At 37.7% G+C, this 25844-nt stretch overlaps 1 protein-coding gene across 1 annotated transcript in view; it reads left to right on the top strand.

Annotated features, from left to right (window-relative positions):
* The window catches only part of LOC135078919 (uncharacterized), a 42582-nt gene extending 39767 nt beyond the window's left edge, over window positions 1-2815 (top strand). Inside the window, exon 10 of the mRNA XM_063973512.1 lies at window positions 2804-2815. Coding sequence (XP_063829582.1) covers window positions 2804-2815 — 12 coding nt within the window. The remainder of the gene's footprint in view (window positions 1-2803) is intronic.
* Window positions 2816-25844: the final 23029 nt, after the last annotated feature.

Below are 25844 nucleotides of genomic sequence, written 5' to 3'. Positions count from 1 at the left end.
TTATGCCAAATGTGTCTATGAAGGTCCAACTCATCAGCAGTGAATTGTTGGATAAACACAATAAATTAACCGAGAAAGCTATGTCTGCTATGCCTCCAGGATCGAGGACCAACACATTCACAGAATCGCAGATAACCTACGTTGACCCGACGCGGTTGGAACACAAAAATATGTCTCGACCAGTACACTTAACTGACAGCTGTCACAGTATGATACCCTGTGTAGTTTCAGTACACGTCGAGAGAGACGGGGCATGCAATGGTATGCTATGTTGGTATGTGATCAAAGTAATGGATGGTGCTGCAGAAATATCCACCAAACGAAAGTCCAGTTTCGTGCATAGTTCTGTTTTCTATAAGGACCAACCACTGGAGGTTAACAGAGGTGACTATGTCACTTCTGTCATGTGCGTTGAAGATGATGGAGGTTTTAAGATAGAACTATTTTCAGAAGTGATATAATTTATGTTTAACAATAGGTATGTAACTGTAAATGTAACTTTTTGAAACGATTTATTCCCTGTGTTGTTTAAGTAATATTTGTCAATACACATGATGTAAAAACATTTATTAGCTAAATTGTCTTCTTTTTATTTAGTTTTAAGCTAAACTGTATGTGCTAGTTACTGACAGAAGTCAATAAAGCAAGATTTGATCATAATTGTTTTAATAACAAACTTGTACTTTATAGTTCACATTAACATAATTATCTAGTATATTTTGTGTATTAATCAAATAACCATGTCTGTGTAATATCATTAAATTTTAATAAAATAATTATAGGACTACTACACTTAGGTATCATTATGTGCTACTACTATAATATGAAAATGTTTTTACCGATATTTTTGAATAATGTGTAATAAAACATGATTTTAACTTTAATTTTGTTTTATTGTTGAATAACCCATTTTATACACTACTACATTTTTATCACCGAAAAAATCTAAACAGGTTATGTAGAAATGTGTAAAAAAATGTTTTTTCATAAAGTTAATTTTTTTATTAAATTTTCTTTAGTCCGCGCTATTTTACGCGTCACAGCCGGGGCACTCCGCTGCTCGCTAGAGTAATCGTACGCGCTCGCACATTGCCCCGATCTGTCTGTCTCGCTCACGCCTCGACCACGCTTCCAGTGTTATTATTACTTACTTAGCTAACTTAGACCATTTTAATGCAACATTTCAAGTAATTTTGAGTTCTAATAAGTGTTAGACGAATGGGATATCCGGTAACTATCCGGTAGGCCGGATATCCGGCCTAAATTTACTATCCGGCCGGATACCGGATAGTAACTCACTATCCGGCCGGATACCGGATATTAAAAAACTACGACAATTTCCTATTAATAAAATGAAATACATTAATATTTGAGGTAAATATCAATAAAATGGCTTATAATAATGACGGCTTTTATTTAAAGTCCAAAAAGTTATAAAAAAGCCATATTAAGGCCTTTCAAAACTAATTTCTTTTTCTGGGCTATTCACTCTAATGACTAATACATAAATAGTAAATATCTGTTAATGTCGAAATATTGCCAAATAAAATAGGCGATTTTTTTTCACTGATGGTCTGTTGACATGATGCAACTAATTAAAGAAGAACGGTCATCTGTGACCCAGGCCCGACAGAAACGAGACATACCTCAGTTTTTTTGTCATGTCTTAATTAGTTAAATTATATATTTTTTATATTCGAAATCTATGTTAAACACCAAAATATTACCCTTTGTTTTTGTTTAGGCGTTATACAAAAACTAATACAAAATGCCTATTTATCACCAAAATTGGTAAATGTATGTACCTAAATGTCTATTACAGCTGCTATGGAATGTATCTAGGTGACCTGGAGATACAGCCGGATTATACAGGGTGGAAAAAATAATAAGTTACAAAATCCAAAAATTCAATGTTACCAGCTTCCATAATCTGTACCCTATTAATGGTACCATTTGAAAGAGCTCGTGAAGCACGTTCAGAATCAGTAACTAGTTTTTCGATATCTTGTATAGTTTAGAAATAATCGAGTGAGATCACTTATCGTTCCATATGTATAACCGCCCTGTATAATCCGGTTGTATCTCCAGGTCACCTAGATACATTCCATAGCAGCTGTAATAGACATTTAGGTACATACATTTACCAATTTTGGTGATAAATAAGCATTTTGTATTAGTTTTTGTATAACGCCTAAACAAAAACAAAGGGCAATATTTTGGTGTTATACATAGATTTCGAATATAAAAAATATATAATTTAACTAATTAAGACATGACAAAAAAACTGAGGTATGTCTCGTTTCTGTCGGGTCTGGGTTTTTTTGTATGGGGCGTGACCGTTCTTCTTTTCGCTATTCAATCACACACTCACGATTGCAACCGAAATTGAATTGATCTGCCCCCTAGACAAGTGGCGAAATCTGACATTCTATTCTGACGGATTCGATTTTCGAAAAGTGTGACTAGTCTAGTCTAGTAATAGACCCACTGGTCGCGTTCGAAGCACCTGTGCGGCGCTATACTCGTCACGACATGCAACGAGACAATGTGCCAACTATCCGGCCGCCGGATATCCGGCTATCCGGCCTAGCAGCTGGCCGGATATCCGGTATCCGGTATCCGGCCAAACAACTATCCGTTTCATCTCTAGTTATTATTACTTACTTAGCTAACTTAGACCATTTTAATGCAACATTTCAAGTAATTTTGAGTTCTAATAAGTGTTAGACGAATGACGACTAATGACGCGTGTGTCCATAAATTACCAATTTTGGGATGAAATTTTGAGTAACTTTATTTAACTTTTTTTGCTTAAATAGGATCAGTATCAGTAACTCATTATCCAGATTTTTTTTTCGGTCATAAAAATGTAGTGGTGTATAAAAATAGTACAATGAGTACCATTTTAAAAAACACGATAATTAGTTAGACAGCTGCTGAGAAAATTCCATAAGCGATGCATAAAAAGTACCACGGCGCGATGTCATAACACGAAGTTTGTATGAAGCGTTTGTGGGAAACTTTGTCAAAGAAACATATTTTGGGGAGTTTTCATGCTATCGAAGTAATTATTTATCTAATTTCTATTATGGAAGGGGCTATGTTGAAAAGACAAAATAAAATTTGGAAATGCCATAAACTAAGTCAGCCATAACAGGGACGCGCGCGATAAAGTTTTTCTGTGACAGACAAAAGTCCAAGCGGGCGAAGGCGGAAAGCTAGTATTAAAATAAAATTAGTAGTATTTTTATATTCCTGTAAGTCAAAGATGATTCGAGAAATGTTAAAACTATAAAATCCAGTGGGTAACGCAGCATAATAATAGTATATTGATCTTACTGAATAAGAGGCTATGGTACACAATAAAAATAAATAAGGTAGGCACCCAAGTAACCAACATACACGTAATTTTGATGACCCAATGGCACCCAATAGTGTTGAATTGACCGAGAAATACGGGTTCGAACCCCGCTACGCCGCTAGACCTACTCGTAACAAATAAGCATATTCAGCTTAGGGCCTCTTTAAAAAAAAAGCTATAAATTCTTCTAAAAAAGCTATAGGTTCTACTGTGGCTATTTGGACCCAGAAATAGACAGAAGTGACCAACTTTATTTTATCTTACCATGAAAAAATAACAAAACGTCCACCTACAAGGTGGACCGACGACATCGTAAAGGTAGCAGGAAGGCGCTGGACGCAGGTCACTACCAACCGGGCAACATGGACAGCATTGGGGGAGACTTGTGTTCAGCAGTGGACGATGATGATGATGAAACAACAGAATTAGAATAATCTATATACAGGGTGTTAGGTAAATGGGTATATGAGCCGACACTAGCCCATGTTAACATCGTCATATAAATGGTATGGTGAAGTCAGAAATTTGATATCATCATTTTAATTTTTTTAATTTTCATACAAAATTAATTTTATAAAATCCGATTTGTTTGAAAAATAAAATAATTAAAATGAAGATATCAATTTTCTGACTTCACCATACCATTTATATGACCATGTTAACATGGGCCAGTGTCGGCTCATATACCCATTTACCTAACACCCTGTATATAAAAATGAAACCCGTTTTCCGTTGTCACGACATAACATGAAAACGGCTTGACCGATTTGGCTGATTTTTTTTTGTAGTTTTCTAATACTATGTACAAGGTTTTTACGGAAAAAAATATAAAGAAAATCTCTACGCTAAGGCGGTACGAAGTTCGCCGGGTCAGCTAGTAATGATTAAATTATTATATTAAATTATTTGAAATACAAATAATAGATAATGACAATGAAACCTAATTTCGCTTGCTTATTTTTACCGAAGATTAACTGGCACAGAAAGCCATAAGGAATTTAACTCGCCCAATATTAAATGAATTATAAGCGCTCCGCCGCCGCGCCGCCCGGCCCTGTTGCACTGTTTATACGCGCCGCGTGAAGCCCGCTGCCGCTCCGCCGCACATTGGATCGATCCTATAAAAAGCGTTGGAAATGGTGCTTTAAATGCAACTACTTAAAACAAGATTGATTTGCACATAAGTTGAAAGATGAGACTTCATTCTATCAAATATCATTAATATCAAGACGTCATGATCTACTATCATAGCTATGTGGTGCGACCGTAAAGTGAACAAAGTCAAAATCATGAATTTTCTGACTTCTGTTGTATTGTCAATTTAATTTTATCCAATTTCGTTAACTCGATTTATGTTAATAGTTAATAATGTTTTAGTTTATACCTTTATCTTAATCTGTGTGTTAAAATGAATGCCTAAAAAACATCTAGCTTGGCTATTTTTACGTATTTTACAAGGTATTTATGGAATTGAAAAACTGCTTGTTTTAGTTGACATCTTGGGCGATCTTTAACAATTTTGACAAAAAATTCGTTACACTAAAATAATGTCAGGTAAACCAAAGATGTTAATTTATATGGTTTATGAGTTGTTTATCGTGTGCAATTCAGTAAAAAAATACTCATTAAAATGAAAAACCTCAAGTCAAATAGAGATTTGTATGCATTATTAAAAACCACGATGAAAGGTCGCGCTAGTTCTTTAGCTAGGATACTACGAGTAGAGCTGTTTTCGCATACACTCTCTTCTTCAGATAAACAGAGGTAAGTACTAACGTAGTTAATACTTTATGAACATAAAGAAATACTATAAACTTAAAACAGACATAGTAAAAAAATAATATTGTACGTATTTTTTTTCTTAATTTATGATTGTGTTAGGTATGTACTGAGTTGCACATTTGATTTATCAGATAACTATCGAAAAAAATCAATAATTTTATTGACACTGTTTGTCGCAAGAAGAAGCAGTCAGTGTCATTATAATGAGAACCAGTTTTTAGCAACAAACGTAGATTGGCGCGCTGGCGTAGGCGATCTGTTAATTGGAGTCAGTTTTGTAGTCCGCCAAGTCCCTATAAAATTGCATTTGTATGTATCTAACAGCTAACAGAATATGAAATCAAGCTCGACAAAATCGAACAAAGTGATTGTGTGCAATGAAAAATCAGGCGTTTACAAAAATATTTCTTTAATAATACAGCATGAAGACTTCAGCAAATTCTTCGATACACTCGGCCTACGCTTTATTGCAGGTGGAGACTGGAACGCCAAACACACGGCATGGGGCTCCCGCATGATACTCCCTCGTGGGCGACAGCTTTACATGGCTTTGATGAAAGAACAGATCCAGTGGCTCTCAGGCGGGCAACCAACTTATTGGCCGGCGGATACAAACAAAGTCCCTGATCTCCTGGACTTTTTTGTAATGAGAGGCATATCCAGAAACTACGCTACCGTTGAAAGCGTGGCTGATCTATATTCTGACCACTCACCTGTTGTCATAAGTATCAGTGGTAACTTCGCACTCAACGTGAGTCCTCCGGGATTGTACAATGGATCGACAGACTGGGATCAGTTCAGAGAAAACCTAGACACAAACTTAAACCTCAATGTCCCGTTAAAGTCACTCAAGGACATTGAAGAAGGCGTAGAGCAATTGAATGTCAAAATTCAACAAGCAGCCTGGAGCTCAACACAATATAACACCAAAGAAATGCACCACAAAAAGCCTTACAACAAGCTAATTAGAGACAAAATTAAGGAAAGAAGACGCCTAAGAAAAATCTGGCAGACAACACGATGTCCGGACGATAAGAAGAACTTCAATCATTGCTCCAGGAAGGTTACTGAGCTGATCTCGGTGGCTGAGAATGAGTCCTTGCAAACTTATCTAAAAAATCTTTCCCCGGATAGCAGCACGGATTACTCGCTCTGGAAGGCAACCAAGACACTGAATCGCCCGATAAAATCGTCTCCTCCCATAAAACTACCAAATGGGGAATGGGCCCGTAGTGACCAAGAAAAGGCCAATGCGTTTGCGGAACATCTGACTAACGTCTTCAAACCGAATCCACCGACTAACTACTCCAGGAGCGAAACTGAGATAGACACGTACCTCGAGTCTTGCAACCAGCTCTCCCTGCCAATTCGACATGTGTCGCCGAGAGAAATACAGCACATAATTAAAGACCTAAAGCCAAACAAAGCGCCAGGTTATGACCTCATCACTGGCAGGGTATTGAAGGAGCTACCTAGAAGGGCAATCATGCTAATAACATATAATATATTCAACGCCATCTTGAGAACTAGACTCTACCCGGGCCAATGGAAGATTTCTCAAATTATCATAATTCTCAAACCCGGTAAGCCCCCAAACGCTACATCTTCCTACAGACCTATTAGTCTTCTACCGCTGATGTCGAAGGTATTCGAAAAAATTCTGTTGAAACGAATGAAGCCCCACATCGGTGATCTGATACCTGAACACCAATTTGGTTTCCGGGAAAGACACTCCACTACTGAACAGGTCCATAGAACCATAAACATCATCTCAGAAGCACTAGAAAAGAAACGATACTGCTCAGCTGCGTTCTTGGACATAAGTCAAGCTTTCGACAAGGTCTGGCATAAAGGGCTCTTGTACAAACTGAAACAGAACCTCCCATGCCCGTTCTACGAAATACTTGGGTCGTATTTGGGAGACAGATGCTTCGAAGTCAGATCTGGAGACTCTTGTTCTGCCCTATGCAACATAGCGTCCGGTATACCCCAGGGTAGTGTCTTGGGGCCCGTGCTGTACCTATTGTTTACCGCAGACCTGCCAACAACTACAAATACATTCACAGGCACCTTTGCTGACGACACGGTAACAATGGCAACACACGACGATCCAGTCACGGCCTCACTCTATCTCCAGGAAAGCCTGACGGAAATGGAGAAATGGTACCATTCATGGCGTATTAAAGCGAACGGAGAAAAATCTGTGCATGTAACCTTCACTCTCAGAAGAAAGTCCTGCCCACCGGTCAAACTTAATGGTATCCAAATACCTCAGGCTGAGGACGTTAGGTATCTGGGCTTGCACCTGGACCGCAGGCTAACCTGGAGAAAGCATATATGGACAAAGAGGAAGCACCTAGATGCCAAACTAAGAAACATGATGTGGCTTGTCGGAGGCCAGTCACAGCTGAACGCCAGTAGCAAAATGATGGTCTACAAAACCATCCTTAAACCTATCTGGACCTACGGGATACAGCTGTGGGGAACAGCTGCCAACTCCAATCTCGACATAATCGAGCGCTTTCAGACAAAAGCCATACGTTTGATTTACCAAATCCCATGGTATATCAGCAACAAGCTCATCTATCAGGACTTGCCATTGCCCACAGTCAGAGAGGAAATAAAGAGCCACACACTCCGCTACAAGGATAGACTTTCAAATCATCCAAACTCTTCAGTACAACAACTCATGACCATTGAAGGCTTCCTATTCAGCAGACTGCAAAGAGCTAGTGTCAGGGGTCTCCTTAGTAGATTCCAGGACAGTTGAGAAACCATGACCACTGAGGGCAACTGAGTCACTGGACTCCACCCTACCCATGACAAAGAACAGTGCAAACGGACACAGGAGTGGATTATTGTAGTTCCCTACAGATTGCCGCTGGGACCACGGATATAAGAGAAAAAAAAAAAAAAAATACAGGGTGGAAACGATAAGTGATCTCACTCGATAATTTCTAAACCATACAAGTTATCGAAAAACTGGTTACTGACCCTGAAAGTGCTTTAGTTTTACGAACTCTTTCAAACGGTACCAATAACAGGTTACAGAATAAACTGGAAGTATCTGAAAATTCAATGTTTCCAGCTTCCATACTAAATGTATGCCAACCACAAAATAATAAGTGTAATTTTTTAAAATTAAATAATGAACCTAAAAAAAACTCGTAAATTGCATTTTTATTTAAAATTATTCAAGGAAAAAATTAGTTTTATGCTTTACTTGCTATAAAGTGTTGTATCAAGAGATGAGTGCCATGACTGTGGTAGTACTAAATGTATGGGAGATGGAAACATTGGATTTTTGGTTAGATCCAGTTTATTCTGTAACTTAATATTGATACCGTTGGACAGAGCTCGTGAAGCACTTTTAGGATCAGTAACCAGTTTTACGATACCTTCTGTAGTTTTTAATATTATGAGGCTGTACCAAATGTATGGAAGCCGGAAACATTGAATTTGCGGATAGATCCAGTTTATTCTGTAACCTGTTATTGGTGCCGTTTGAAGGAGCTCGTAAAGCACTTTCAGGATCAGGAACCAGTTTTTCGATATCTTGTATGGTTTAGAAATAATCGAGTGAGATCACTTATCGTTTCCACCCTGTATAATTGATATAATCTTTATTATTTATATAATTTTAACGCTTAATGAGAACAAATTTAGAGCATTGTTAGATTATGTTACTCTTCAAATATGGAAATAGACCAAAATGAGTGAGTATTTGCTTTTAATTGAACAATAAAATGTACAAGTTTTTCATCACTATATTTTGAGAATTTTTTTCACCTATATTAACTGCCATCTTATAAGTACATAAAACCTATCACATTAAAAAGATAAACTTGTCAACCTTACACTGTAAAAATTTAAAGTTACTACGTTGACGCAATCTCACTTTATTTTAAAAACACTGAGTAAGGAAGCGATGTCCAACGCTTTGTATGGATGGGCTCGATCCAGTGTGCGCCGCCGCGAAATTATTACATCGCTTTGACGGCGCGGTGGCGGCGTCGTGTGCAGGAGCGCTTAGGCATTAAAGTTTAAATAAATAATCAGATGATATTATTAGGTATGCAATAAGTAATTAATCATTCGTTCGAGATTTAATTTAAATGTCACTCTAAATACTTTGTAACAGTGTACATGGAAACGCATTTTAAATTAAAAACTAGTTGCAAAGTCTGCAATAGTTCAAAATACCACGCAGAACGTAGGTTAAGCTTTTGCTATTTTCTGTATTAAACAGAAAATGTTTGAACTTAAACAATAGAGCTTTCATTGTTTACAAAATACCACACCATGCCCATCTTACAGATAAGAAACGTTTTCATGATAAGGTAAGAACCTGCCATTCAATACTAGATGACAATAGCTTAGCTTTAATTGTCATTACAGTACATTTTACTTATCACAAACCCTTACTTAGCTTAACGGATATTAACTACTTATATACTTTTTTTTAAATACATACATTATTATACATAGTATCACCCAGACCCGTCACAGAAATTAAAATTCATCATTTCAACTTCTTCCCGGCCGGGAATCGAACCTGGGACCTCTCGGCATAGTAGTCTGTTCTGAACCACTACACCAAACGGCCGACAAAATTAATAAGCATATTAAAATTTAAGTTCAGGGACTCTTTTGAAAAAGCTATAGCTATGTGTGTTCTACTGTGGCTAATTGAACCCAGAAAATAAATTTTAATAGGCAAAAGTGATCAACTCTATTTTATCGTACCATGAACCAACAGAACGTCCACCTACAAGGTGGACCGACGACATCGTAAAGGTAGCAGGAAGGCGCTGGAAGCAGGTCACTATCAACCAGGCAACATGGAAAGCATTGGGGGAGACCTGTGTTTAGCAGTGGACGATGATGATGAAACAACAGAAATTAGAATAATAATAAATACATTAAATTATTATTATTTTAAATTATTTGAAAAACGAATAATAGATATTGACAATGAAATCTAATTTCGCTTGCTTATTTTTCCCGAAGATTAACTGGCACAAAAAGCCAGACGGCATTAAACTCGCTCAATATTTTATGAATTATAAGGCATTAAAGTTTAAATAAATAAGCAGATGATATTATTAGGTATGCAATAAGTATAATCATTCGTTCGAGATTTAATTTGAATGTCACTAAATACTTTGTAACAGCATACATGGAAACGCATTTAAAAAAAACTAGTTTGCAAAATGTGCAAAAATTTAAGTTGAAAATACCACACAGAACGTAAGTTAACCTTTTGCTATTTTCTGTATTAAACAGAAATGTTTGAACTTAAACAATAGAGCTTTCATTGTTTACATAACCTCCTCCTTTTTTGAAGTCGGTTAAAAATACCACGCCATGCCCATCTTACAGATAAGAAACGTTTTCATGATAAGGTAAAAACCTGCCATCCAATACTAGATGACAATAGTTTAGCTTGAACTGTCATTAGAGTACATTTTACTTATCACAAACCCTTTGTCCGTAAAACTACCTGGACTCGTTAAAAGATATTGTTTGATTCGTAATGTACCGTTTTGCATTACGAGTGCCCAAACGGGGTAGGAGCTAGCTGGGTGTGGAGTCAGTCTGCCTTTGGACACAAGCCTGGTCGGTCATCAGTTCTTGAGATCCAAGTTAACTTCAAAGTACCTATACTTCAAGTGACAAGTGGGTGTTAATTCAAGTCATCTCTAAAGAAAGTGATATAGTGCTATCTACAAATCATACAAGCAAACTTTGTGAACACTTCAAGTGATAAGTAGGTGTTAATTCAAGCATTCGGCAAGTGAACTTAGTGAGACAAGAAGATAAAACAGAATGGACGACCCAGTACCAGACCCAATCTACAGCACTGGAGAAGCGCAGCTTTCGGCGGAATTAGATCTTCACCGAGAAGCGTTTGAGCTCTATTTGACATCCATCCGAGATAACCCTCCTCACCTAAAAAAGGATATGGAAATGCAATTTCGGACGACCTTGGACCAATACAACGACGTGTTGGCAGAACAAAACGACAACGCACAATTAATAATCAGGAATTATAAGGTCGCCTTAGAAGAATTTCCAGGTAACACTCATTTCCTATATAGTGCTGGTGAATATTTTCTACGCCAGCAAGAGATTCATATTGCCCACCTTCATTTTGAAAAGGCGGTTCAAATCGACAAAAACCTAGTAAGAGCACAAAAATACCTGAATTTAACAAAGAGGTTGCTGTACTCCCGGGACGAATACAGCTTGCTGAATGACGATCAAAGACTTGGTAAATATTTACGAGGTATAATTCAAACCTCTATCCTGAGGAAAGAAGAAGAAAATGAAAGTAAGGAATCAGCAGAACAATCGATACAACATTCATTCGAAGACCCGAAACAAGACTTCTTTTTAATCGAAAAAGGAACCAAGATAGAAGATATTGAAGATATTGAAGTTGGCTCCTACAGAAGCAACCTGCTTGTGATAACAAATAGATTTGACGCCGGCCTTTTAGGTAGTGAGCTATTATTTACCATCCTATCGGCTTGGAATAGGGTTCTTACACCTTCAGTGCGGGTAATTCCTGGCCGGGCTGAATTTTATGTTATTGGCGTCCGCTGTGAGCAGATTAAAAAAAATACCAAATTTCTGCGGATGCTAAAACACTCCTTGGTGTTCAAGACTTGTTTTTACACACAGAAACACATAGCCGTGATCCATACTTTGGTGAAGACATCTTCACATACAAAGACTTAGAGTTCGTGACGCAAGAAGAGTTAGTCTTTGAAATAAACTTTAATTCGTTTGCCGATGTTAACAAAAAAATAGCCAATATCTTTTCAGACAATGCAAAATTGACGGTTACAAGTAGCGGTGAAGTTAATGCACTGGTAGGATTTTTCAAACTTTTTATAACCGAGGACATCGTTATGACAACCGATCCTAGATCAGAAGAGAGATCAGATGCGTGGAAACAAGCTGTGTTTCATGATTTTATACCAATGCAATACACAGAAGGTGAATCTTTCATTGCTCAGTTCTCAACATTTGGCGGGAGACTAAGATTTCTGCCAGATTGTAGAAAACGAATAACGAGAGTGTCAAAGCAATTAACAACGTTCCTGAACGATGACGTCTATATTAATGAGATTATTAAAAGTGCACAAATAGCAACAGTTCATTTAACACAAATGGTGGAGATAGAAGAAGTCGACGTTGTAGATTTGTGTCCGTTTCCTGTCTTCGGGATGATGATGATGAAGCGAGGAGCGCAATCTCTCATTTGTATGGCCCGTGATCGTCAAGATAAAAAGTTTTTTAAAAAGGTTTTCCGTAGGCACAATATTTGCCTGTCCAGAGTGGAAATATTGCTTTACGAAAACTTGTCTCTTGAGCCGTTTGACGGCAAAAGATTCCACGCAGTTTATTGTGACATATTACATATGAGTGGCAACATCGACAGATCACTTTATAGCCTGGCTAAACTACTGAAGCATGCGCGATTACAAGAAGGGGGATTATTTATGCCAAATGTGTCTATGAAGGTCCAACTCATCAGCAGTGAATTGTTGGATAAACACAATAAATTAACCGAGAAAGCTATGTCTGCTATGCCTCCAGGATCGAGGACCAACACATTCACAGAATCGCAGATAACCTACGTTGACCCGACGCGGTTGGAACACAAAAATATGTCTCGACCAGTACACTTAACTGACAGCTGTCACAGTATGATACCCTGTGTAGTTTCAGTACACGTCGAGAGAGACGGGGCATGCAATGGTATGCTATGTTGGTATGTGATCAAAGTAATGGATGGTGCTGCAGAAATATCCACCAAACGAAAGTCCAGTTTCGTGCATAGTTCTGTTTTCTATAAGGACCAACCACTGGAGGTTAACAGAGGTGACTATGTCACTGCTGTCATGTGCGTTGAAGATGATGGAGGTTTTAAGATAGAACTATTTTCAGAAGTGATATAATTTATGTTTAACAATAGGTATGTAACTGTAAATGTAACTTTTTGAAACGATTTATTCCCTGTGTTGTTTAAGTAATATTTGTCAATACACATGATGTAAAAACATTTATTAGCTAAATTGTCTTCTTTTTATTTAGTTTTAAGCTAAACTGTATGTGCTAGTTACTGACAGAAGTCAATAAAGCAAGATTTGATCATAATTGTTTTAATAACAAACTTGTACTTTATAGTTCACATTAACATAATTATCTAGTATATTTTGTGTATTAATCAAATAACCATGTCTGTGTAATATCATTAAATTTTAATAAAATAATTATAGGACTACTACACTTAGGTATCATTATGTGCTACTACTATAATATGAAAATGTTTTTACCGATATTTTTGAATAATGTGTAATAAAACATGATTTTAACTTTAATTTTGTTTTATTGTTGAATAACCCATTTTATACACTACTACATTTTTATCACCGAAAAAATCTAAACAGGTTATGTAGAAATGTGTAAAAAAATGTTTTTTCATAAAGTTAATTTTTTTATTAAATTTTCTTTAGTCCGCGCTATTTTACGCGTCACAGCCGGGGCACTCCGCTGCTCGCTAGAGTAATCGTACGCGCTCGCACATTGCCCCGATCTGTCTGTCTCGCTCACGCCTCGACCACGCTTCCAGTGTTATTATTACTTACTTAGCTAACTTAGACCATTTTAATGCAACATTTCAAGTAATTTTGAGTTCTAATAAGTGTTAGACGAATGGGATATCCGGTAACTATCCGGTAGGCCGGATATCCGGCCTAAATTTACTATCCGGCCGGATACCGGATAGTAACTCACTATCCGGCCGGATACCGGATATTAAAAAACTACGACAATTTCCTATTAATAAAATGAAATACATTAATATTTGAGGTAAATATCAATAAAATGGCTTATAATAATGACGGCTTTTATTTAAAGTCCAAAAAGTTATAAAAAAGCCATATTAAGGCCTTTCAAAACTAATTTCTTTTTCTGGGCTATTCACTCTAATGACTAATACATAAATAGTAAATATCTGTTAATGTCGAAATATTGCCAAATAAAATAGGCGATTTTTTTTCACTGATGGTCTGTTGACATGATGCAACTAATTAAAGAAGAACGGTCATCTGTGACCCAGGCCCGACAGAAACGAGACATACCTCAGTTTTTTTGTCATGTCTTAATTAGTTAAATTATATATTTTTTATATTCGAAATCTATGTAAAACACCAAAATATTACCCTTTGTTTTTGTTTAGGCGTTATACAAAAACTAATACAAAATGCCTATTTATCACCAAAATTGGTAAATGTATGTACCTAAATGTCTATTACAGCTGCTATGGAATGTATCTAGGTGACCTGGAGATACAGCCGGATTATACAGGGTGGAAAAAATAATAAGTTACAAAATCCAAAAATTCAATGTTACCAGCTTCCATAATCTGTACCCTATTAATGGTACCATTTGAAAGAGCTCGTGAAGCACGTTCAGAATCAGTAACTAGTTTTTCGATATCTTGTATAGTTTAGAAATAATCGAGTGAGATCACTTATCGTTCCATATGTATAACCGCCCTGTATAATCCGGTTGTATCTCCAGGTCACCTAGATACATTCCATAGCAGCTGTAATAGACATTTAGGTACATACATTTACCAATTTTGGTGATAAATAAGCATTTTGTATTAGTTTTTGTATAACGCCTAAACAAAAACAAAGGGCAATATTTTGGTGTTATACATAGATTTCGAATATAAAAAATATATAATTTAACTAATTAAGACATGACAAAAAAACTGAGGTATGTCTCGTTTCTGTCGGGTCTGGGTTTTTTTGTATGGGGCGTGACCGTTCTTCTTTTCGCTATTCAATCACACACTCACGATTGCAACCGAAATTGAATTGATCTGCCCCCTAGACAAGTGGCGAAATCTGACATTCTATTCTGACGGATTCGATTTTCGAAAAGTGTGACTAGTCTAGTCTACTAATAGACCCACTGGTCGCGTTCGAAGCACCTGTGCGGCGCTATACTCGTCACGACATGCAACGAGACAATGTGCCAACTATCCGGCCGCCGGATATCCGGCTATCCGGCCTAGCAGCTGGCCGGATATCCGGTATCCGGTATCCGGCCAAACAACTATCCGTTTCATCTCTAGTTATTATTACTTACTTAGCTAACTTAGACCATTTTAATGCAACATTTCAAGTAATTTTGAGTTCTAATAAGTGTTAGACGAATGACGACTAATGACGCGTGTGTCCATAAATTACCAATTTTGGGATGAAATTTTGAGTAACTTTATTTAACTTTTTTTGCTTAAATAGGATCAGTATCAGTAACTCATTATCCAGATTTTTTTTTCGGTCATAAAAATGTAGTGGTGTATAAAAATAGTACAATGAGTACCATTTTAAAAAACACGATAATTAGTTAGACAGCTGCTGAGAAAATTCCATAAGCGATGCATAAAAAGTACCACGGCGCGATGTCATAACACGAAGTTTGTATGAAGCGTTTGTGGGAAACTTTGTCAAAGAAACATATTTTGGGGAGTTTTCATGCTATCGAAGTAATTATTTATCTAATTTCTATTATGGAAGGGGCTATGTTGAAAAGACAAAATAAAATTTGGAAATGCCATAAACTAAGTCAGCCATAACAGGGACGCGCGCGATAAAGTTTTTCTGTGACAGACAAAAGTCCAAGCGGGCGAAGGCGGAAAGCTAGTATTAAAATAAAATTAGTAGTATTTTTATATTCCTGTAAGTCAAAGATGATTCGAGAAATGTTAAAACTATAAAATCCAGTGGGTAACGCAGCATAATAATAGTATATTGATCTTACTGAATAAGAGGCTATGGTACACAATAAAAATAAATAAGGTAGGCACCCAAGTAACCAACATACACGTAATTTTGATGACCCAATGGCACCCAATAGTGTTGAATTGACCGAGAAATACGGGTTCGAACCCCGCTACGCCGCTAGACCTACTCGTAACAAATAAGCATATTCAGCTTAGGGCCTCTTTAAAAAAAAAGCTATAAATTCTTCTAAAAAAGCTATAGGTTCTACTGTGGCTATTTGGACCCAGAAATAGACAGAAGTGACCAACTTTATTTTATCTTACCATGAAAAAATAACAAAACGTCCACCTACAAGGTGGACCGACGACATCGTAAAGGTAGCAGGAAGGCGCTGGACGCAGGTCACTACCAACCGGGCAACATGGACAGCATTGGGGGAGACTTGTGTTCAGCAGTGGACGATGATGATGATGAAACAACAGAATTAGAATAATCTATATACAGGGTGTTAGGTAAATGGGTATATGAGCCGACACTAGCCCATGTTAACATCGTCATATAAATGGTATGGTGAAGTCAGAAATTTGATATCATCATTTTAATTTTTTTAATTTTCATACAAAATTAATTTTATAAAATCCGATTTGTTTGAAAAATAAAATAATTAAAATGAAGATATCAATTTTCTGACTTCACCATACCATTTATATGACCATGTTAACATGGGCCAGTGTCGGCTCATATACCCATTTACCTAACACCCTGTATATAAAAATGAAACCCGTTTTCCGTTGTCACGACATAACATGAAAACGGCTTGACCGATTTGGCTGATTTTTTTTTTGTAGTTTTCTAATACTATGTACAAGGTTTTTACGGAAAAAAATATAAAGAAAATCTCTACGCTAAGGCGGTACGAAGTTCGCCGGGTCAGCTAGTAATGATTAAATTATTAAATTAAATTATTTGAAATACAAATAATAGATAATGACAATGAAACCTAATTTCGCTTGCTTATTTTTACCGAAGATTAACTGGCACAGAAAGCCATAAGGAATTTAACTCGCCCAATATTAAATGAATTATAAGCGCTCCGCCGCCGCGCCGCCCGGCCCTGTTGCACTGTTTATACGCGCCGCGTGAAGCCCGCTGCCGCTCCGCCGCACATTGGATCGATCCTATAAAAAGCGTTGGAAATGGTGCTTTAAATGCAACTACTTAAAACAAGATTGATTTGCACATAAGTTGAAAGATGAGACTTCATTCTATCAAATATCATTAATATCAAGACGTCATGATCTACTATCATAGCTATGTGGTGCGACCGTAAAGTGAACAAAGTCAAAATCATGAATTTTCTGACTTCTGTTGTATTGTCAATTTAATTTTATCCAATTTCGTTAACTCGATTTATGTTAATAGTTAATAATGTTTTAGTTTATACCTTTATCTTAATCTGTGTGTTAAAATGAATGCCTAAAAAACATCTAGCTTGGCTATTTTTACGTATTTTACAAGGTATTTATGGAATTGAAAAACTGCTTGTTTTAGTTGACATCTTGGGCGATCTTTAACAATTTTGACAAAAAATTCGTTACACTAAAATAATGTCAGGTAAACCAAAGATGTTAAATTTATGGTTTATGAGTTGTTTATCGTGTGCAATTCAGTAAAAAAATACTCATTAAAATGAAAAACCTCAAGTCAAATAGAGATTTGTATGCATTATTAAAAACCACGATGAAAGGTCGCGCTAGTTCTTTAGCTAGGATACTACGAGTAGAGCTGTTTTCGCATACACTCTCTTCTTCAGATAAACAGAGGTAAGTACTAACGTAGTTAATACTTTATGAACATAAAGAAATACTATAAACTTAAAACAGACATAGTAAAAAAATAATATTGTACGTATTTTTTTTCTTAATTTATGATTGTGTTAGGTATGTACTGAGTTGCACATTTGATTTATCAGATAACTATCGAAAAAAATCAATAATTTTATTGACACTGTTTGTCGCAAGAAGAAGCAGTCAGTGTCATTATAATGAGAACCAGTTTTTAGCAACAAACGTAGATTGGCGCGCTGGCGTAGGCGATCTGTTAATTGGAGTCAGTTTTGTAGTCCGCCAAGTCCCTATAAAATTGCATTTGTATGTATCTAACAGCTAACAGAATATGAAATCAAGCTCGACAAAATCGAACAAAGTGATTGTGTGCAATGAAAAATCAGGCGTTTACAAAAATATTTCTTTAATAATACAGCATGAAGACTTCAGCAAATTCTTCGATACACTCGGCCTACGCTTTATTGCAGGTGGAGACTGGAACGCCAAACACACGGCATGGGGCTCCCGCATGATACTCCCTCGTGGGCGACAGCTTTACATGGCTTTGATGAAAGAACAGATCCAGTGGCTCTCAGGCGGGCAACCAACTTATTGGCCGGCGGATACAAACAAAGTCCCTGATCTCCTGGACTTTTTTGTAATGAGAGGCATATCCAGAAACTACGCTACCGTTGAAAGCGTGGCTGATCTATATTCTGACCACTCACCTGTTGTCATAAGTATCAGTGGTAACTTCGCACTCAACGTGAGTCCTCCGGGATTGTACAATGGATCGACAGACTGGGATCAGTTCAGAGAAAACCTAGACACAAACTTAAACCTCAATGTCCCGTTAAAGTCACTCAAGGACATTGAAGAAGGCGTAGAGCAATTGAATGTCAAAATTCAACAAGCAGCCTGGAGCTCAACACAATATAACACCAAAGAAATGCACCACAAAAAGCCTTACAACAAGCTAATTAGAGACAAAATTAAGGAAAGAAGACGCCTAAGAAAAATCTGGCAGACAACACGATGTCCGGACGATAAGAAGAACTTCAATCATTGCTCCAGGAAGGTTACTGAGCTGATCTCGGTGGCTGAGAATGAGTCCTTGCAAACTTATCTAAAAAATCTTTCCCCGGATAGCAGCACGGATTACTCGCTCTGGAAGGCAACCAAGACACTGAATCGCCCGATAAAATCGTCTCCTCCCATAAAACTACCAAATGGGGAATGGGCCCGTAGTGACCAAGAAAAGGCCAATGCGTTTGCGGAACATCTGACTAACGTCTTCAAACCGAATCCACCGACTAACTACTCCAGGAGCGAAACTGAGATAGACACGTACCTCGAGTCTTGCAACCAGCTCTCCCTGCCAATTCGACATGTGTCGCCGAGAGAAATACAGCACATAATTAAAGACCTAAAGCCAAACAAAGCGCCAGGTTATGACCTCATCACTGGCAGGGTATTGAAGGAGCTACCTAGAAGGGCAATCATGCTAATAACATATAATATATTCAACGCCATCTTGAGAACTAGACTCTACCCGGGCCAATGGAAGATTTCTCAAATTATCATAATTCTCAAACCCGGTAAGCCCCCAAACGCTACATCTTCCTACAGACCTATTAGTCTTCTACCGCTGATGTCGAAGGTATTCGAAAAAATTCTGTTGAAACGAATGAAGCCCCACATCGGTGATCTGATACCTGAACACCAATTTGGTTTCCGGGAAAGACACTCCACTACTGAACAGGTCCATAGAACCATAAACATCATCTCAGAAGCACTAGAAAAGAAACGATACTGCTCAGCTGCGTTCTTGGACATAAGTCAAGCTTTCGACAAGGTCTGGCATAAAGGGCTCTTGTACAAACTGAAACAGAACCTCCCATGCCCGTTCTACGAAATACTTGGGTCGTATTTGGGAGACAGATGCTTCGAAGTCAGATCTGGAGACTCTTGTTCTGCCCTATGCAACATAGCGTCCGGTATACCCCAGGGTAGTGTCTTGGGGCCCGTGCTGTACCTATTGTTTACCGCAGACCTGCCAACAACTACAAATACATTCACAGGCACCTTTGCTGACGACACGGTAACAATGGCAACACACGACGATCCAGTCACGGCCTCACTCTATCTCCAGGAAAGCCTGACGGAAATGGAGAAATGGTACCATTCATGGCGTATTAAAGCGAACGGAGAAAAATCTGTGCATGTAACCTTCACTCTCAGAAGAAAGTCCTGCCCACCGGTCAAACTTAATGGTATCAAAATACCTCAGGCTGAGGACGTTAGGTATCTGGGCTTGCACCTGGACCGCAGGCTAACCTGGAGAAAGCATATATGGACAAAGAGGAAGCACCTAGATGCCAAACTAAGAAACATGATGTGGCTTGTCGGAGGCCAGTCACAGCTGAACGCCAGTAGCAAAATGATGGTCTACAAAACCATCCTTAAACCTATCTGGACCTACGGGATACAGCTGTGGGGAACAGCTGCCAACTCCAATCTCGACATAATCGAGCGCTTTCAGACAAAAGCCATACGTTTGATTTACCAAATCCCATGGTATATCAGCAACAAGCTCATCTATCAGGACTTGCCATTGCCCACAGTCAGAGAGGAAATAAAGAGCCACACACTCCGCTACAAGGATAGACTTTCAAATCATCCAAACTCTTCAGTACAACAACTCATGACCATTGAAGGCTTCCTATTCAGCAGACTGCAAAGAGCTAGTGTCAGGGGTCTCCTTAGTAGATTCCAGGACAGTTGAGAAACCATGACCACTGAGGGCAACTGAGTCACTGGACTCCACCCTACCCATGACAAAGAACAGTGCAAACGGACACAGGAGTGGATTATTGTAGTTCCCTACAGATTGCCGCTGGGACCACGGATATAAGAGAAAAAAAAAAAAAATACAGGGTGGAAACGATAAGTGATCTCACTCGATAATTTCTAAACCATACAAGTTATCGAAAAACTGGTTACTGACCCTGAAAGTGCTTTAGTTTTACGAACTCTTTCAAACGGTACCAATAACAGGTTACAGAATAAACTGGAAGTATCTGAAAATTCAATGTTTCCAGCTTCCATACTAAATGTATGCCAACCACACAATAATAAGTGTAATTTTTTAAAATTAAATAATGAACCTAAAAAAAACTCGTAAATTGCATTTTTATTTAAAATTATTCAAGGAAAAAATTAGTTTTATGCTTTACTTGCTATAAAGTGTTGTATCAAGAGATGAGTGCCATGACTGTGGTAGTACTAAATGTATGGGAGATGGAAACATTGGATTTTTGGTTAGATCCAGTTTATTCTGTAACTTAATATTGATACCGTTGGATAGAACTCGTGAAGCACTTTTAGGATCAGTAACCAGTTTTACGATACCTTCTGTAGTTTTTAATATTATGAGGCTGTACCAAATGTATGGAAGCCGGAAACATTGAATTTGCGGATAGATCCAGTTTATTCTGTAACCTGTTATTGGTGCCGTTTGAAGGAGCTCGTAAAGCACTTTCAGGATCAGGAACCAGTTTTTCGATATCTTGTATGGTTTAGAAATAATCGAGTGAGATCACTTATCGTTTCCACCCTGTATAATTGATATCGACGGTCCCTACGTATAAAAACGTATCTGAAAACGGCCAATTTTACAGGAGAGCGGTTTGAAGGTTTAAACATGTGTAGCTCGCGTTCTATTTATCATACATTGATGAAATTTGGTATAATAGTTTTATATGAGGTATATTTTATAAAACATGAAGAATTATCAAAAAATAATCACAATAAGTGTATTATTTGTCATTTACTCACTTATACAACGGAAAGTTTCTAATTACAAATGACTTAAGTGGTACTTACTAACTTTTACGTCGGAGTAATATATTTGTTTAAATTATTAACTGCCACATAAGTAATTGTACACGGGAACAAAGTTCAGCTACTACTGACCATAACTCTCACTCTAGGCCCATAGTCCTGCTCGACGAGGCATAACAGCATCCCGCCTCGTTTCCCAGATAGTTGCATTTTGGAGGCACTCAATACCTTAAGATTCTTCCTTATCTAAGGGGTCTTTTGACTGAAGAATACTTGTAGAACCGGTAAATTTTCTTTGTCAATAGTGCCGGCCAGGTTTGACAGCATGGCATCGAGTCCAAAGATCCACATGGCTCTTTTTTTGAGTTCGATCTTGTGAAACATTGAATACAACTGAGTACTAAATGGAACCCTTTTCAAGGGCATGGATATTTCAAGGCATCATCTGTCATGCAGATAGTTTCATCATTACAAGAATATCTTCATAAATAAATAAATAACTTTCACAGCGAGGCGGCTTGCCTGGGCGCCACAGACGGCATTATGGTCGCCCTAGGCCAGGGACCACATATATTTAAAGGCATCTCTGACACCTTCACCTGACGCCCACACCACTGTCAAAACTAAGGCCCAGATCAAATATCTAAGAGTTATCCTGTTAATCACCAGTGGCGCCAAGTAGTGAGCGCAAATACGGTGACCTTAACTGTATATAACCAGTGGCAGCTCGCACTTTTTCCAATCCGTCGCCGCGCGAATGGAAGACAGCTTGCTTTTTCGTGGCTGCTCCCCTTATTTGGAGGTCCGAAAACTCTATGTCGGAAGGCTATGGAGTAAGGCCGGGAGCTCTATACTGGTACCCTCAAAAGCATGATTCTGTCCCATCTAAGGCATCACCCTCATAGGGAAGGGTAACGCTGCCCATCTTCTAAGACCTTAACAGACCCAGAAAGTCTACAGGGCTACATCGTCAGCTTTAACGCAGCGTGAAGAACGAGGTGAAAGCTCCGCCATAGGAGGACAGAGAGGCCGTTTGACGTGAGACTCGCTAGACTGTGCTGTAGTCTAATAATTGATAAACCACCTCGCCGTGGGCCGTGGCTAAGTTGGGTCGCAGAACCTTATTCGCACTCGTGCTGAAGTTTAAGGTTGCTCTAGCGATCGCACCATGACTGGGCACGGATCCTTCGAGCCCTACCTGTATTGCGGTGGCTAGGAGCATACGACACACCATATTATTGCGGGATAGCATAGTCAAAGTTATGTGGACGGTAACAAAAGTTGGGTGGTAATGAAGCACCTCTATCTGAGAAGACAAGGTGCCGCAAGAAGCTGCAGTATGAAAGCGCGACTACGAACCAAGTGCGGGTGCATTTGAATTCGCTCCAGGGAAGGTGACAGTATGATTGCCTCCTATCTTCCTTCCTCGGTAATGGCCAGCGTAACGGGGGCGTGAGGCTGCACAGGATGCATTGCATAGATAGGCCACCACCACTGTCTGCTGACGGTGAGTGTGTGAAAAGCTGTGTACTTCCAGTTGCTCTTGTCCCAACTGTTGCCGTGTAGGTGGGAGATCTTTGTCCGGAATCTCAAAGTTAGCACTTATAGCGAGTGACGGGGCACCAGGGTATTTTTAGTGGGTATACCTCATCCTTCTGACGGGTACCTATATGTTTGCAATAATATCATGTAAGCATTATCATGGTAATAGTAGATTCTTAATGCAGTTAATTTAAACTTTTGTTTGTAAGTGTTACCTGCTTATCTTTATTTCTGAATGCCTTAATATGCTTAATAAATAAATAAAATAAATTTTACGATTTTTCACTTGTATCTTGTATTATAAAGTAGCATAGGAGAAGAACTTGGTTGCTTTGAGTCTAATAAATGACCCTAGATACTTCAGTCGTGTTGTATATCATATTTTACATTGTTTTGTCTTCACTTTTATGTCCACCAGACATTGCTAAAATACAATTTCTCAGCGTAAAACACCGTTACTGGCACTAACTTATAGACATAAAACAAACTTTTCCAAAGTAAAACATTTATAGTGGCAGTTACGGCTAGAAGATACTTGAATTTTCCGACGTAAAAATAAGTAAGTGCCACCTACTTATAATAGTAACTTTAATTGTCCCGAGTAAAACAACGCAACTACCTTATGCCTACAGTTAACTGATTAATTTGCCGTTGGTATAATGTTGAGTGAAATAAATTAAGTCAGAAACCATAATAATACCTATTTCCTTCATAAATTTACTCGATCTGCGCGAATGAAAGTGGCAGTTGCGGGGCTAGGCGCGCGGAGTAAGGCGTGCGGTCCAACGTAAAATTTCTTAACTCCCACTAATGCAATTTTACTGCGGAAATCGTCCTAATTTTGTAGTTGCGGGATTTGTTTTTTGACGTTTTAAGGTTCAATTTGAATAAAAACTGTATGTTTTTTTAACTGAGCAGAAACTGTTGGGTGCTCTGAAGGTTTTGCAACCAAAAACGGCAAATCACGGAACTGGTAGATACTGAATTATACGTAGGGACCGTCGATATAATCTTTATTATTTATATAATTTTAACGCTTAATGAGAACAAATTTAGAGCATTGTTAGATTATGTTACTCTTCAAATATGGAAATAGACCAAAATGAGTGAGTATTTGCTTTTAATTGAACAATAAAATGTACAAGTTTTTCATCACTATATTTTGAGAATTTTTTTCACCTATATTAACTGCCATCTTATAAGTACATAAAACCTATCACATTAAAAAGATAAACTTGTCAACCTTACACTGTAAAAATTTAAAGTTACTACGTTGACGCAATCTCACTTTATTTTAAAAACACTGAGTAAGGAAGCGATGTCCAACGCTTTGTATGGATGGGCTCGATCCAGTGTGCGCCGCCGCGAAATTATTACATCGCTTTGACGGCGCGGTGGCGGCGTCGTGTGCAGGAGCGCTTAGGCATTAAAGTTTAAATAAATAATCAGATGATATTATTAGGTATGCAATAAGTAATTAATCATTCGTTCGAGATTTAATTTAAATGTCACTCTAAATACTTTGTAACAGTGTACATGGAAACGCATTTTAAATTAAAAACTAGTTGCAAAGTCTGCAATAGTTCAAAATACCACGCAGAACGTAGGTTAAGCTTTTGCTATTTTCTGTATTAAACAGAAAATGTTTGAACTTAAACAATAGAGCTTTCATTGTTTACAAAATACCACACCATGCCCATCTTACAGATAAGAAACGTTTTCATGATAAGGTAAGAACCTGCCATTCAATACTAGATGACAATAGCTTAGCTTTAATTGTCATTACAGTACATTTTACTTATCACAAACCCTTACTTAGCTTAACGGATATTAACTATTTATATACTTTTTTTTAAATACATACATTATTATACATAGTATCACCCAGACCCGTCACAGAAATTAAAATTCATCATTTCAACTTCTTCCCGGCCGGGAATCGAACCTGGGACCTCTCGGCATAGTAGTCTGTTCTGAACCACTACACCAAACGGCCGACAAAATTAATAAGCATATTAAAATTTAAGTTCAGGGACTCTTTTGAAAAAGCTATAGCTATGTGTGTTCTACTGTGGCTAATTGAACCCAGAAAATAAATTTTAATAGGCAAAAGTGATCAACTCTATTTTATCGTACCATGAACCAACAGAACGTCCACCTACAAGGTGGACCGACGACATCGTAAAGGTAGCAGGAAGGCGCTGGAAGCAGGTCACTATCAACCAGGCAACATGGAAAGCATTGGGGGAGACCTGTGTTTAGCAGTGGACGATGATGATGAAACAACAGAAATTAGAATAATAATAAATACATTAAATTATTATTATTTTAAATTATTTGAATAACGAATAATAGATATTGACAATGAAATCTAATTTCGCTTGCTTATTTTTCCCGAAGATTAACTGGCACAAAAAGCCAGACGGCATTAAACTCGCTCAATATTTTATGAATTATAAGGCATTAAAGTTTAAATAAATAAGCAGATGATATTATTAGGTATGCAATAAGTATAATCATTCGTTCGAGATTTAATTTGAATGTCACTAAATACTTTGTAACAGCATACACGGAAACGCATTTAAAAAAAACTAGTTTGCAAAATGTGCAAAAATTTAAGTTGAAAATACCACACAGAACGTAAGTTAACCTTTTGCTATTTTCTGTATTAAACAGAAA

Source organism: Ostrinia nubilalis, chromosome 2, assembly GCF_963855985.1.
Source record: "Ostrinia nubilalis chromosome 2, ilOstNubi1.1, whole genome shotgun sequence".
NCBI classification, from domain to species: domain Eukaryota; kingdom Metazoa; phylum Arthropoda; class Insecta; order Lepidoptera; family Crambidae; genus Ostrinia; species Ostrinia nubilalis.
This window is presented reverse-complemented; position numbering and strand designations above follow the sequence as displayed.